Raw genomic sequence first — 15,737 nt, 5'->3', positions numbered from 1 at the left:
TCCCCCTCCTGGGATGCAGCTCAGTTAAGGGGCTCTGTCCTCAAAGCATGGTAGGCCCATCTCTCCATCTCTCTCCTTTTAAAGGAGCTCGAAACTCATCTGTTTTTAGATTCTTTGTTGTAAGAGCCACAGTCTTGGTGCCACCCTCTTTTTTTTTTTTTTTTGCGGTACGTGGGCCTCTCTCACTGTTGTGGCCTCTCCCGTTGCGGAGCACAGGCTCCGGACGCGCAGGCTCAGTGGCCATGGCTCACGGGCCCAGCCGCTCTGCGGCATGTGGGATCTTCCCAGACCGGGGCATGAACCCGTGTCCCCTGCATCGGCAGGTGGACTCTCAACCACTGCGCCACCAGGGAAGCCCGATGCCACCCTCTTGATGGTGGAGCAGGGATGAGGAGGTCATTTAGCATGCCGGCTGCTGGGCCTTCACACACGCACGCCTGATCCTCACCTATTTGTGTTTCCTGAAAGATCTACATCTATGACGGGAAGACGGGGGAGAAAGTGTGTGCACTGGGAGGAAGCAAGGCTCACGACGGCGGTATTTATGCTGTAAGTATGGGTCCGTGTTCACTACTTGGTCTGTGGTTGTGGTCGGGCCGTGTCTACGTTTATTATCATCTGTACACACGTGTTAAAGTTGGAAGCTTGAGACGGGGGGTTAGAAGTAGGGGCAGTGGCAGAGACCTTCAGGGTCACGTGGGACACGGTGACGTGGCCTGGAGAGGCCAGTGGCCAGGATGCTCGTCCTGTCCTTGCCCTGGTGTGTCCCACCACCTTCTGGGCCGTCCTCCCTGCTCAGAAATGGGGGCTGTGGACAAGCTGCTGTCTGAGTCTCTTGCCCCTCTGGAATGCTTGACCCATGACCACCGTTTGTTTGAGTAGATCAGCTGGAGTCCCGATAGCACCCACTTGCTTTCTGCTTCCGGAGACAAAACCTCTAAAATTTGGGACATCAGTGTGAACTCTGTTGTCAACACGTTTACCATGGGCTCCAACGTTCTGGACCAGCAGCTGGGCTGCTTGTGGCAGAAGGACCACCTCCTCAGCATCTCCCTGTCCGGCTACATCAATTACCTGGACAAAAACAACCCCAGCAAACCTCTGCGGGTCATCAAGGTACGGCCAGGCTGTGGAGCTGCTGTGTGTGCAGGGGCTGGCCGGAGGGGAGGTGGGCGCCTGGCCAGACGTAGGGAAACTGCGGTGAGGTGAGGCCCAGTAGAATGGCAGGATGCTGGTTGCTTTGGGGATGTGAGTTTAGCAGAGGTGGGAGGCCAGATCCCACGTTCCCCTTGAGCCTACCGTGAAGCTGGATGCTCGGGGCCTGGGGTTCAGGGCAGCAGCCCGTTCCCCTGCTGTCAGGGTTGTTTGTCTCAAGGGGATCAGCCTCCCCCGGTTAGGAGGCCACTGGCTGTGTCCACTCGTGAGGCAGGACCAGGAAGATGCTGAAACCCAAGATGGGGCACGTCGTGGGGCACCACCGCAGACATGGGTAGCCAGCAGGCGTTAGAGCTGGGCCTTGACAGTGTGCGGGGTTTGAACGTGGGAATGGGTGTGGGCAGGCACTTGTCCTCTGTGGTTAGAGCAGGCATGAGGGAGTGGTGGGGAGTGAGAGGAAATGGACTTGGACGAGTCGGTGGAGCCCGAGGTGCAGAGGCCCGAGGTTTGGGCAGCAGGGAGTGATTAGAGGGCTGGGAGGACCCCGTTCCTGCCTCCCGTCCTCGTCACCCAGGACGGCTCACTCAAGGTCGGCTGATCACCAGGGTCTGCCCTGAGTGTCCCCTCCAGTGGGGACCATTCCTTGCCCCTCCGTCAGCCCTGGAATTTTTGGCCTCTCAGGAAATCGCAGCCAGACTAGAAGCTCCTGTGTCCTGGGGCCCTGCTTGGGCACTGCCCATTGCAGACCTGCTTCTGCTGGAGGGTGGGCTGCGGTGGGAACTCGGGGTCGGCCTCGCCTGCTCTGTCACCCTGGATGAGCTGTGCCCTCAAGGAAGGGGTTTCCATAGCCCAGCTCCACGCTGCACCCTGTCCTGGCAGCTGAGCCTCCTGGGGCCAAACCCCAGTGCTTCCTCACACCCTGCTCACTCAGCTGCTTCAGGGCTCTGCAGACAGGCTCTGGGAGACGGCTGGGCCCTGTGGGGTTGGTGTTGGCCAGCCTGGGACTGGGCCAGCTGCCCGGCCCTGCAGTGCTTTGTACATCCCATCCCACAGTCTCTGAGGTCGTGGCCCTTGTGGACTCGGTGTACAGATGACCTTGCCCAAAGGAAGGGGCCGAGCCTGGCTGTCTGCCCCCTTAACCCTGTGTGAATAGCTCGTGAGGCCCAGGTGGGCTCGGTGCCTGCTGCACCCCATTCAGGTGGGGTGTTGCTGACGGGAAGGGGTGATCCAGAGCAATAGCTGCTTCGGCCCTCAGTGCTGGCCCTGCACCCTCTGCTTCCACAAAGGTTTATCTGACTTGGCCCTGAGGATGGGGCCACTGGGGCCACTTGCTCCACAGGCTTCCAGCCCAGTGTGATGAGTGTAAAGTGAAGGTGTGTACATCCTGGCACAGAGCCCAGGGGAGCTGGGAGGGGCCCCCGGCGCAGTCACTTCTCTGGGCCTCCATGCGATGGGGAGAAATTGCTGGAGAGAGTCAAGCGTTACCGTCTACCTACTTCCTCTTCCCAAAAGAGCAGCTTCCCGTAAGCCGCCCTGATGCTGGGCTCAGGTGGCTGTCCCAGGCATCGCCGCATGTCTCCTGGCGCCCTGGGAGTGATGGAGGCCTGGGCCTGACTGCTCCCGCTGATGTCACTGTCGCCGACAGCACAGGCACTACCAGCCAGGCTCCTGTCCACGCCCCTCCCAGGTCAGCTCAGGAACCTCGTGGGCGTTTACAGAGAAAACATCCCAGCCCTCCTGCCGCACATATATGAGTCCTGAGCAGTGTTTGGTGCTAATGTCGGGCTGTGAGTGAGCCCAGTAACAAGCTGGAGTTAGAAGAATGTAGTTAGAATAGCGGTTCTCAGCCCCAGCGCACGTTCAGATCACCTGGGAGCCTCCACAAAGGGCTTGATGCCTCTGTACGGGCCCAGTGGGATGTGGTCAGAGACCAAGACCGTGGGGACAGCTCTTAGGTGCCGCTACTTTTAAGACGTACCCAGTGACCCTGCAGCTCAAGCTTGAAGGCGCATCAGTCACCTGAGCCAGCCTGCTTGTTAGAACACGGTTGGTGGGCAGCACCCCGGCGCTCGGAGGTTTCATCTGTGGGACGCTTGAGAGCTCCATTTCTCACAAGTTCCCGGCGAGGCTGCTGCCCTAGGTGGGGGCCATGCACAAGTCGCCAGCCGTCTTGTTGAGTGCAGGTTCTCAGTCTCCAGGCTGCATGGGGCGACACTCCCAGTGAGGCCAGCACTGGTCTGAGGACCATGCTTTTTAAGTAGCAGGGCCAGTGGGTTGCTGTTCTGTTCACTGGTTCTCCCGTCTCTGAGAACTGTGTGTGCCTTTCTCGGAAGATACACACCACACCGTGCAACAGTCAGCAAAGCTCAGAGGGACCCGCCTGCCTCTGGTGCTGGGAAAGAACTATGATTAGACCAAACCTCCGGGTTGTTTCCATCCAAGGAGCAGTTACAGGGGAGGTTAAGTGCCTTTCTTGAAGGAGACAACTGGTTGTAAATGAGTGATCTGGGCCCACCATGTTGCCGGTCGGGGGAATTGTGGGGCCCCAGCCCTGGGACAGCCTCGGGGGGAAGGGGAGAGCTGGGAAAGAAGAAACCTCACGAGCCAGGGGCTGGAGCTGGAGCCGCGAGCTGTGCTTCTGGGTAGAGGACGAACCGTTCGCAGCACCCGGGACCCCCTGGCCTCCGAGTGGCCTGGGGGTCCCCCTGCCTGTTTCTGCAAGGGTTGGTCCCTCCCAAGACTACTCCCCGCTACTGCTGCTTCCCCCCGGGTAGGGGCTCACCCTCTGTGGCCGTTTCCTCCTTGTGTGGGGAGGGAGGGTGACCGGGTGCTCTGTTTGGGCTTCCACTAGACCCCCGTCCTCCACCCAGGTCGGGTTGAGTGCCTTGGTGGGGAGGCCCGAATGTCGAGGGTTTGAAGGGTTTGTCAGGTGGTCGCTCAGCTTGGGGCTGTTTCGGGCCCACCGGGGCTGTGGCGTTGAGGGCTCTGCCTCCCCTCCCAGGGGCTTAGCCGGTGGAGAGCATTTGACAAGCACAGGCAGGATGGCATGTCCTGAGCTCACCCCGCCGCCTGTCTCCTCCGCAGGGCCACAGCAAATCCATCCAGTGCCTGACGGTGCATAAAAACGGCGGCAAGTCTTACATCTACTCTGGGAGCCACGACGGACACATTAATATCCTTTGACTCACAGCGCTGGCTGGCTCTGGGGCCCCTGTCAGGAGAGTCGGGAGTTTCCTGTTCCCACGGTGCCAGAGGCGAGGCCAGCCGGCTGGCAGCCACAGGGCTCCTCTGAGCGGTCTTGGCTGCTGGGAGGTGCCGTTTCTGTACTCGGGGCCTCCAGCTCCAGGCCGCGGCCTTGACCTGACGGGTCACGTTGTGCGGCCTTGAATGGTTGCCGAACCTCCCTGAACTTGAGCTGCTTCTCCCCGTTTGTGACCTGGTGTCGGCCTCTTCCCTCTCACGAGCAGCAGCAGAATCAACGTGTGTTAGAATCCAAAAGGACTTAGAGCCTTTTGGGAGAGTCCCCTTATTTTAAAAATGGGGAAAGTGTAGCTCAGATGCCTCAAGTGCCTTCCCCAACGTTGCACCGCTTGGCGACGGCTGAGCTGGGCGGGAACCGAACCCCCGCTCCCCGGTGAGGGGCTTTGCAGTCCCTCTGAGACGTTCCCGGCAGCTCTTCCAACCACCTCCTCCCAGGATGGCGAGCGTGGGAGGGATCGTCTGAGGGGCCCGCCTCAGTGTGTGTGTCGTGGCTGCAAGAGAGGCCTGCCCTCGTGCAGCCTGGCTCCTGGTCCGTGGCTGCCCTGCCCACTGGAGGGGCTGTTCCAGACCCCCTGCTTCTCCCACCTCCGCAGACCCGCCTGGTCTGTAGGGTTTCCTCCCTGGGAAGGTCTCCCTCAGCCCCGAGGGAGGAGGGCAGAGACGTCACCCTCCACCCCGCCATACGTAAGGAGATGGTACAGCGGAGGGTCTTGCCCAGCGTCCCCCCTCCTGGAGCCGCCCCTTCCTCCCCACTCATGCCCCGCCCCGATGTCTATGCACCGTAACGTTAGCCCCCTGCGGTATCGATGGCTGGCGGTCCCTTCACAGGACCGTGTCAGGAGTGGAATACACACGCAGCTTCCTAAGGGAACAGTCTTCGGTGCAAATGAGACTCTCATTTGTTGATGTAAAAAGAGAATCTCGTAACTTAAAACACCTCACACCTGAGCCCCTCAAGCCGACAGTCCACACGCTGGCCCCGCCCAGGTGGGTCAGCCCCAGGCCCATTTACCTGGTGGCACCTAGGTGGCCATCAGGTGAGCCATGGGGCACAGCCAGCCCCCTGCTGAGGGCCGTGGGCTGGACAGCAGGCTAGAAAGAGCCGGGGGAGGGGGGCTGTGTTTTGGCGCAGTTACGCAGGGTCCCAGGGAAAGGTAGCTTCCTTCCGAGCCCGCTCTCGGAGGGAGGCGCTGTGCTGTTCCATTGTTCCAGGGCAGCGCAGTCCCGTGATCTGCCTGGTTCCTGTCCTGAAGACGGGCGGACTGTGTCTAACTGGGTGTGTGGGGTTGTAAATGGCCTACTGGCCCTCTCCCCAGAACGTCTGCTGCCTGAAATTCAGAGTTGGACGTGTGCAAGGAGTCCCCCTCAGGCCCAGGACGAGGGCCTGGCTGCAGCCTCCCTGGGGGGCTCGCGCCGTGCCCTGGACGTCAGGCTCTTCCTTAACCCCTGTTCCACATTACTGGGATTCAGAGACGGGGGAGAACGACTCCTTCGCCGGGAAGGGCCACACGAACCAGGTGTCCAGGATGACCGTGGACGAGTGCGGGCAGCTGGTGAGCTGCAGCATGGACGACACGGTGCGGTACACTAACCTCATGCTGCGGGACTACAGGTGAGAGCTGCCCGGGGCCCGTGCGCGCCCCGCCCTGAGCATGTCCCCGGTGAAGCCCTCGGCGGGGCCAGGCTGCTGCCCTGAGCCTCGGCTCACGAGAGGACCCGGGGCAGAGCCACGGCCTGGTCCCCCGGTCGCAGGGGCCCATTCACTGAGCCTTGGGGACGCCACACTTGCCAGTTACGTGGAATTTTTCTCCATTCACCATTTTCAAGAAGTTCTTTGCGTGTGCAACTTTTTCTAGTTTGTGTTTTCATCGTTTTAACCAAAAGTCAAGGTAACACAATTTTCACCCATGAAAAGTACCAGGTTTTTTTTTTTTTTTTTTAATTGCCCTGCAGAGGAGACTGGTTATGACTGCGGGCGGGTGGGGTCAGAGCTCAGTTTTGTCTGTACCCGGGGAATGCGGGGGTCTCTAACTGGTGGACGTGGGCAGAAGCCAGGACAGGGCAGCTAGGGGGGCGGCACTTGGCACCGATGCGTAGGAACAGGGAGTGATCCCTTCACTTCCTCTCGCCACCCCCTTCCCCCTGGTCCCAGCCCCCATCGTGACTCCTCATCTCTCCCAGAGGCTGAGAGTCTTCCCTTACCACTTCCTGTGTTTTAGCAAAGCCTCGTGCAGTAGAGATCAAGGTGGAATTGCCTTGAGTCACCCGAGCGCTGTGGTCCTGCAGTGAGTGTGTATTTACACCCGCCCTGTGCCCCTGGAGACTGAAATAACGACTTCCTCCTTTCCACAGCGGACAGGGAGTCGTGAAACTGGACATCCAGCCGAAGTGCGTGGCTGTCGGCCCTGGGGGCTATACCGTGGTCGTGTGCATCAGTCAGGTACGGCTCCCAGCCGGGTTCGGTTCAGGCTGACACTGCGCAGTGTCTGGTCCCCACGTCCCCTCTCACGCGCATTCAACCCCATTTCTACTGAGCCCCGTTTGCGTGTGCTGAGGGCTTCCCACGTGTTCGCTGAATCCCCAGGAGTCCTATCGGTCAGGCATGGCGTCATCCCCACCTTACAGGTGAGGAAACCGAGGCACAAAGAGTAAGTTGCCCAAAGTCTGCATCTGGCAAAGGGCTGAGCTGGGATTTGAACCCGGGCAGCCTGGTGAGAGCCTGTGCTTGAGGGTCACACGCCCTGCACATCCCTCGCCCGTGAGGCCCACGAGAGGCATGGCCCAGGCAGCTGTGTCCATTCACATTCGAATCCCAGCCCTGCAGCATTGGGGTGGTGTGGCTTCGGGCATTTTCCTCACCCTCTCTGAGCTTTAGTTTTCTCATCCCTCGCAGCTCACAGAGAGGATTATGAGGAAGTATGTGTGGGGCTCCTTGTACCATCTCCATGAGCAAGGAGGCTGATAGTGACCATGACTCCCTGTGGCCACGTGATGGGCGGGTGGCATAGAGGGCCGCTCCCCAGCATTGTGGGGTCTGGCGTTCAGCCCCGCAGCCTGGGTGCTCATTCAAGGCGGTAAGGTCTCTACACGCCGTCTCCTGGAATTTCTGGAACGAAGCACCCTTGACTGAGACCTAAGCCTGACCCACTTTATCCATTATCCTGCTCTGCAGCAGACGCCATCTGTCAGCGGGCTGGGCATCCCAGCATGCAGATCAGAGGAGGCAGGTGTGACGGAGCCCCCGCCCACTGGCACAAGTGACAGACCCACCGCCGAAAGCTGTCATTCAGATCCGCCACCCCTCCTCCGTTCTGGGAGCTTCAGTGCTTTGGGGAGAGTGGATTCCTGTGTGTCCTAGATAACACGAACCTCCTCCTGTCAAGCAGTTATTGCAGACAGCCTGGCCAGTCAGCAGGGGCACAAGAGGAATCAAGGGCCGTGAGCGCCTTAGCAAGTGGGGGAAAGACTGGACGAGGACCTTCTAGAAGGACGGGCGGGAAGGCTGCCGCTCCATGGAGGGGGCTCCCCCAGCCTCGTGTCTGAGCACCTGGCCTGTAGGTGAGAGGTGAGACCTTGGGCTCTGCGGCCTGGCTCGGCCTCCCCAACTGGCCTCAGATTCCTGTCTGGAGCTGCAGTCGGGACAGGCTGTGGCCTCTGAGGCTCACGCTGGGCTCATGTGGGGAAGTTCAGGGAAGAGCCGCCTGGGGCTCTGCTCGGGAGGGGCTGGCAAGTGCAGGGTCCAACCCCCAGGTTCCAAGGAGTCCAGGGCCCACGGGGTCAGGTGTGACGATTGTCCTGTGATGTACTGTCTCTGCCCTGGTTCTCTAGGGCATCCTGACCTGAACTCCCCATGGCTGGTCATAGGGTCCACACAATGTCCTGGAGGGGCCTGCGATTTTAGGTCAGGGAACAGCCACGTTCAAGTGTTGCCTCTGAGGCATATTTGGGCCAGTGCCCTCAGCCTTTCCCTGTCAGGTGTAGGTGGGTAAGTGCGCTTCCGGAGTCGGGCAGATGATGCAGGTGAATGTTTCTCAAGGTGCGTTTTCTGTAGCAAATTTTAGGGAGGGTGCTGCTGCCCACCCGCCTGGTGCTTCTTTGCCTCCCCTACCCGACAGCACAGCCCACAACGCACCCCGAGGGCGGGGAGGGGCCTGCTTGCCCTTGGGACAGCTGGTGGCTTGAGCAGGGATGCGATGGGGTGAAGCCAGAGCTGTCACAGAGAGAGGCTACCCTGTTGGGGACGGTCCAGTGAATTAGAACCAGGAGAGGGTAGCGAGGGGCGAGAGGGGGTGAGGATGGTGGAGGGTCACCGTGCCAGGCGGCCTTGGGCTGTGCGCCAGAGGGCGGAAGGCACACTGTGGCTGCCAGGGCGGGGCTTTGGGACCCCACGGCCCTGTGAGCTGCGGGGCTTGCATCTCATCTGCTCCTATATACCGGGAGGTGACCCTGCCATCCCAGGGATGGACACACCACGCTTAGTGAGGCGCGTGGCTCCCACACGGTGGGCTGTAGCTGCTGTTTTGTTTGCCTTTGCTAGGCCCGGTGTTTAATCTGAGCCCTGAATTCCGTCTCCGTGACGTCTAGGCACTGCTGGGTTCTTACCCCTGCGAGGCCGAGGTTCAGTTCAGTTCATGAGCCAGTGTGTGTGACCCATCCCGTCCCCTCCACCCCGCCAACCCCCAGCAGCAGGGGGCTGAGCCAGGCCACCAGGGCACCTCAGTGAGGCCTGCACACCCAGGCGCTCAGCCCTGTCTGCGGACCGTGTGCTGCCCTGTCAAGTAGGAGGGAGCCAAGGCAGGTGCTGGTGGGGATGGGGCAAGGGGGCGGTGCACTGGGTGCCTCCAGGCCACTTCGCCGTGAGCCGTCTGTCCTGTCCTCCCTTCCCTGCCGGGGCTGAGGGCTAGCGGAGAGCCTTGCAGCGCTGTTGCCTACCTGCTATAGTCAGCACCTGGGTTCGCTCCCAGCAGGTGGGGCGCCAGTCCTATGTCCCCGGGCTGTGGGGACTCATGCACTGACATCATCAGTTTCTTCACACACCACGGGTCAAGGTCACAAAGGGTGTTTTTTGGACCCGAGAAGCCAAAACTTGGAAGTCTAGCCTGTCCTGTTCATTTCCCGTGTCAGCTTATAGCTTCACCACTTCCGAGGACTGCGTCCTCTTGAACCAGTGAGAACTCAGCTCAGCAAAGATCATTTATTACACTCGACGTAGAGTTGGAGGAGCTAAAGTTCAGGCGTCAGATGGCTTTCGACGAAGCCCGTGCGGGTGGCGATAACAGCACCATTCATATTGACAGATTAGGGAGAAACACCACAGGGCTGGGGCCGGTCCCACTTAGTGTGGCTGGAGCCCCGGCCTGGCCCCCAAAAGGTTGAAGATGGAGCCCAGCCCGGGCCTGGGCCGTCTGTCCCGGGGCCTCTCTCTAACGGCTGCCTGTGTGTTTCCCAGATCGTCCTGCTGAAGGATCAGAGGAAGTGCTTCAGCATCGACAGCCCCGGCTATGAGCCCGAGGTGGTGGCTGTGCACCCGGGTGGCGAGACGGTGGCCATCGGGGGTGCGGTAAGGCCCTGTCCCCACGCCCTCCGCCCTGGGGTATGTGGCCGGGCTGGGGGTGCCGTGAGCTGTGTGGGTGCCGGGCTGCCTCGGCAGGAGGGATGGCGGCGGGAACCAGCTGGGGTGCCTCCTGCCGCCCAAGTGAGAGCCTCCCTGGGCTGCCCTGCAAGGCCACCCTCCCCCCAGGCTGCCAGCCCTGGTGACACAGCAGCCTCCCGGGAGACCAAGGGTCCTGGGCAGTGAGGTGGGCTCTGCTGGGGTGCGGGCCCAGGGCAGGGATGCCTTGGCCTGGGGAGCTCGTGGATGCAGCACGTGGAAAAGGAGTTGCGTCCCGAGCCGGCTCGCTGGGCTCAGGGAGGCGACAGGAGATTCTTCACACCCGTGAAGTGGAGTGCCAGCCTGAGGGTTTCAGTTCCCCTTGAGTCTGACTTCCTGTTGCCCGCATCCTGGTGGCTCCTCTGGCCCCTGCTCTTTCCCCTCATTTCCTGGCCCCTGAGGAGAGGTGCCTGGACCCTACGAGGGTGGGGCGTTTGCTAGGAGCCGGGCTCGACAGAGCAGGGAGAGGAGCCAGGTGCCTGAGGGCATCTGCCGGGTGTGGGGTACAGGGCACAGGGCAGATGGCTCTGGCCGAGGACAGTCGGGGCAGATGAGGGGCCCTTGTTGGAGAGCTAACTCGTGTACAGGTACTTCTCAGAGCTTGGCCTGTGGATGCCTGCGCTGAAAACTTACTGGAGTTTTTGTGGAAAAGGCAGACTCGTGAGCCCCCAAACACGCAGAATCACAATTGGGGGGTTCTGCATTTTAATATAATTTTAATGTAATAATTAGACTTATTTTAATGTAACTCTGCCCGCTGTGCCTTTACAACCACGAGAGCTGCCGCAGGGTTGTAGGAGTTGCCCTATGGTGCCAGGGGGACAAAGGAGCAGCTCTTCTTGCACAGGAGCCAGCATGTGGGCAGGTGGCCGAGCCGGGGCAGTTGTTAGGGGGAAAGGCGCTGCTTCTTACTGATGCCCTGGTGCCTCCCTCCAAAAAGAAGGGCGTCGGGGGAGTGTGTGTGTGTGTGTGCGCGCACGCACGCGCGTGCACGCACTCACGTGTCGGGAGTGACCCACTGCCTCTCTGTCCTCCCACAGGATGGGAACGTCCGCCTATACTCCATCCTGGGCAGCACGCTGAAGGACGAGGGCAAGCTCCTGGAGGCCAAGGGCCCTGTGACGGACCTGGCGTATTCCCACGACGGCGCCTTCCTCGCCGTGTGCGACGCCAGCAAAGTGGTCACGGTCTTCAGCACCGCTGACGGCTACTCGGTGAGTGCGCAGGCCCCCTCCCTGTCTCCACACTGGGCAGTGCAGACGGCTGGAGGGGGCCGTGGCCTCTCTCCCCTGTCGTCACCGACCGGGCGGGTGCCCAGGACACGCAGCTTCGTTGCTCCTAGAGCGTGAATTACGTGGGAAAAGGACTTTCCCTGCTGTCCAGCAGTTTGTGGGCCCGAGACAGAACAGCTACCAAAAAGTTAGGGGCCTGGGCGGCAGCAAAGCTACTATGAAATCAGGCTGGTTGGCTCACCTGGGTGGCCTGGTTCAGTGACTTCTGGAACCTTATTTTTCTCCTCTGTCAAAAGGCTTAGGCTAGATTTTTTTTTTCCCCCTTGAATCTCATTGCTGCTTCAAGTCCTATAAAGTGTGAGCCCTGGTTGTCCGGATGTGGCCTTGCACTCAGGGGCAGGGGGATTCCCTAGCGGTGGATGGGTGAGAGAGAGGACCCAGTTGCCAAGGCCATGGAAGCTCATCCCGCTCTGAGCAGGACAGCCAAGGACACTGTCGTGTGAGGTGTGAGAGTTCCCATGTGTCACCGGCCAATCCTGTTGGGCAGTGTTAGTCGCATTTCACAAACAAGACTGCACTCTGGAGGGATTCGGTCACCCGCTGGGTGTGACTGGACCACAGGGCATGGGGCAGATGGAGGGTCCTCCAGTCCCTCCCATGGAGTCAGACTGGCCCCTTCCCCCCAACCTCCAACACTTAGGATGGTTTTGAAATCTACAGCAGAGTCAAAAGAATTTTCCACCTAGATTCTACCATTACCATTTTACTATGTCACGTTATCCATTTAGTAATCTAATTTTTTAGTGCATTTAAAGTAAATTACAGGCATCTGTATAATATATCAGCCTACGTATTATTAACTAGAGTTCAGTAGTTTTATCTTTGGCTGTAAAATTTACATAGAATGAAGGATGAGTGGGAACATAAGTATACACCAGCGCTGTGCGTATGCCTCCACCTGCACGTACGCCCACACCTCCATCAACATAAAGAACATGTCACATCCCAGGAGGTTCCCTTCCACCTCAGTATCACATTTATCAGATTTTGCGTTTATCACACTTTAAGCGATTTCATTTGCCTATAGCAAGCCTTGTTTACAGCGTGCTAAGTAATCTGCAGAGTAGAATCAACAAAAGATGGAAGAGGCAACCTTGAAAAAGATCATGGTTAATATAGGGATTAAGAACAAGATGGACTGCTCTGAAGTAAAAACGTTCCTAAAGCTTTAGTAGAAAGCGTTATTTTTGGTCATGTGGGCCGCCGGGTGAGACAGTGGCTCCAGGCTGGGACATGCGGTAGACACATGCTCCTGTAGACACGTCTGCCTGCCTGCAGGCCACACCCACCCCACCCAGGCTCCAGGGTGAGGGCGCGTGTCTGGGCAGCCCCCTCCCCTGTCCGCATATGCACAGAGCTCCGTCCAAGCCAGGCGAGACCTTCTCGCGCCTCCCATTTTTGCACTTCTGTCTCTCCCCTCCCTAGGCTGAGAGCTCTGTGCAGGCAAATAGGCACATCTGGCCCATGTGATAGATGCTACAAGGGCAGCCCTGGAGTCCCGGGTCCTGGGGGGCACGGTGGCTACTGTTTGATCTCGGGCTAACCCCTTTGCATGCCTTCAAGCAGTGGGCACCCTGGGGTTGTTACAAGGAGTCAGTGAGTTGGTGAGTGTTTCAGAAGCCAGGCACAGAGAAAGTGTTTCATGAGCACTGGCCCTCATGAAGGTTAGGTGACATGATGCCCACTCACTCTGGCCTGAACCCTGACCCACCACCTATTTTTAATCTACATCCAGGAGAACAACGTTTTCTATGGACACCACGCAAAGATCGTCTGCCTGGCCTGGTCTCCAGACAACGAGCACTTCGCCTCTGGCGGCATGGACATGATGGTGTATGTGTGGACCCTGAGTGACCCTGAGACCAGGGTCAAGATCCAAGGTGATTCACGCGCCCTCCTCGGCTCCCCAGGCGGCTCCGGAGAGGTGTCCCCAGGGCTCGAGGGTCCCTTCTGTGCTTCAGGGAGGTGGCCTCATGGAAGCCTGGCGCTCCAGCAAACATCAGCTCTGCTGGTCTGGGCAGAGGACACCCGTGTGCCCAGCATGAAAGCAGGTGGTCTCAGTACCTGGGACACACACTGAGTAAAAGGGGTTTCCTGGCATCTCCTTTGTCTTAGTCTGTTCGGGCCTCTGTCACAAGATACCCCAGACTAGGCAGCCACTAAAGCACAGAAGTCTACTGCTCACGGTTGCAGAGGCTGAAGTCGAGGATTGGGTGTCAGCTTGGCCGGGAAAGGGTCCTCTTCCAGGTCACAGACTTCTCTTCAAGTGTCCTCTCGTGGTGGAAGGGGCCTCTTGTATAAGAGCGCTCATCCCACTTGTGACCTAGGTAGGCTCCTCCCAAAGGCCCCACCTCCTACACCATCACCTTGGACGTTAGATTTCTAATTTAGGAATTCTGGGGGGACACAAACATTCAGACTCTAATACCTGCTTTCTCCCACCCACCCCACCCCCCTTCAATATAGACTCATAACTGGGTTCTCACTCTAGGACAGTAGTGTCCAATAGAAGTATAACAAGAACCACACGTGGACTTGACATTTTCCTAGCAGCCACATTTAAAACAGAAACAGGTGAAATTGTTAATAGTAAATTTTATTTAACTCAACATCTTTCCACATGTGGCAGTAGCTGACTTCAGGGGCTCTGTAGTCACATCTGGCTCATGGCCCTGGTAGGGACACTACTACCCATGCAGGGTGGATCTCAGATCTCCTGTTCCCGTGGCACCACGTCACATGGGCTCTGGTCCCTTTCCATCCATTCTTTACCTGGCAGGCAGCCTTTTGTCTTGAATGGAAGTGGGATCCTTTCCTATTCAAAAATTGTTCTGTGTCAGTTTGTTCTCTGTCCCACAGAGCTTTTTACCATGCCCAGCAGGGGGAGGGAGGGGACCAGCAAGCTGACCCCAAGTGGGTGGGAAGGCGGTTGGTCTAGGATGGAGGCTGGGACAGAGCAGACTCAGATGGGCCATCCTGGTCTCCACAGAAAGCAGCAGTTTTGTAGTAAGACTCGAGCAAGTTCAGAAGGCAGCAAGAGCTCACAGGGTAGAGGTGGAAAGTCCGGTCCTTATCTGGGCCGTGGGGTCACAGGTCACTGGACGTGCACTGGCCTGAGGTTGGGCTGTTGTGTGCACGGGTACCCCAGCCTTGTGTTTCTCAGCGTTTTAGTCCTCATCTCCCCATTTTAACACCACAGGTACACTGTGCACTGTTTGTGTATTGTCTGTACATTGTTGCTTTATGCATAGAAAGACTTGTTCACCCCCTGGGGGGAGGGGCAGTTTTGCCTCCGGGGGCGTTTGTGGTTGTCGGGACTGTGCTGGCCCTGGGAGCTGCAGCCAGGATCGCTGATCAGGGAGTGTCAGTGGTGGGGGTGCTGAGAACACCTGCTTCCCCTCCCATTACCCAGACGTTCCCCACTGAGAAGAGGAAAGGGGTCTGGTTGACCAGGATCCTGTTGGGTTTCTCGGTGGCGCTGTGGGTGATCTCGGCCCGGGTTTCCCATCTCCTGGTCTAGGTACCTGTGGGAGCAGAGCTCCTGGGTTTGGCTCAAAACGCGTGTTCTTTCTCCCCAGATGCCCACCGGCTCCACCACGTGAGCAGCCTGGCCTGGCTGGACGAGCACACGCTGGTCACGACCTCCCACGACGCCTCTGTCAAAGAGTGGACAATCGCCTACTGAGGAGCCCTCCTCGGACCAACCGAATCAGGGACTTGGGTTGAACGCAGCTCCACAGTCACTTCTCTCTGTGTCCCGCCCCCACCCCGCCCTGGGGGAGGGGCCTCACCTTGTGCCCGCCCTTAGCCCCGCCCCTGGGGAGGACCCTGCCTCCTCCCCGCCTGCCCGCTCGCAGGGTGATCCTGTCTGTACAAGTCCTTCTGAAAGCTTTAGACGGTGACAGTTTGCACATGGAAAATAAAGTGAGCACTTCAACCACGTGTGGCGCGTGACTCAAACCCACCGCCTGCCCGCACAGAACATTCCAGAGGCAGAGCCTCCAAAGCACACAGACCCGCCTGTGGCTCCGGGAGGTTGCATCCCCTCCCACTCCCCACCTGCGGGTCCTTCCTGGCCGGCAGGGCGGATGCTGTAGAGCAGGTGGCGCTCGTTCCGGGCCAGTGGGCGCACATGGAACCCGTGTTTCACTGTCAGTTTCTGTGCTTGATTTTGAGAATGGAATCGTGGGGTTTTTTTGTTTTTTTTTTTTAATGTATCTTAACTGATGTCTCTCAGTGTTTATGGCGCTGCCTCTAGGCTTTTAGATCCCTAGTTAGCAGGACGGGGAGGCATCCTGGTCACCGGTTCACTCTCGTGCTTTGATGTTTTCCTGTCTTTCTATCCCCCTCTGTTCCCAAGAGCGAAGATTAATTTAAAG

The 15,737-nt window shown here is 58.8% G+C and overlaps 1 protein-coding gene across 1 annotated transcript in view; it reads left to right on the top strand.

The window, feature by feature from the left end:
* WDR1 (WD repeat domain 1) overlaps positions 1–15,295 on the top strand; it is a 39,583-nt gene extending 24,288 nt beyond the window's left edge. Inside the window, exons 7-15 of the mRNA XM_082611325.1 lie at positions 469–549; positions 883–1,116; positions 4,240–4,329; positions 5,874–6,028; positions 6,769–6,856; positions 9,866–9,976; positions 11,107–11,280; positions 13,094–13,238; positions 14,937–15,295. Of these exons, the coding sequence (XP_082467451.1) occupies positions 469–549; positions 883–1,116; positions 4,240–4,329; positions 5,874–6,028; positions 6,769–6,856; positions 9,866–9,976; positions 11,107–11,280; positions 13,094–13,238; positions 14,937–15,043 (1,185 nt within the window). The 3' untranslated portion in view covers positions 15,044–15,295. The remainder of the gene's footprint in view (positions 1–468; positions 550–882; positions 1,117–4,239; positions 4,330–5,873; positions 6,029–6,768; positions 6,857–9,865; positions 9,977–11,106; positions 11,281–13,093; positions 13,239–14,936) is intronic.
* Positions 15,296–15,737: the final 442 nt, after the last annotated feature.

This window comes from Mesoplodon mirus, assembly GCF_964341445.2.
Source record: "Mesoplodon mirus genome assembly, chromosome: 2".
In the NCBI taxonomy this organism is placed as follows: Eukaryota; Metazoa; Chordata; class Mammalia; order Artiodactyla; family Ziphiidae; genus Mesoplodon; species Mesoplodon mirus.
This window is presented reverse-complemented; position numbering and strand designations above follow the sequence as displayed.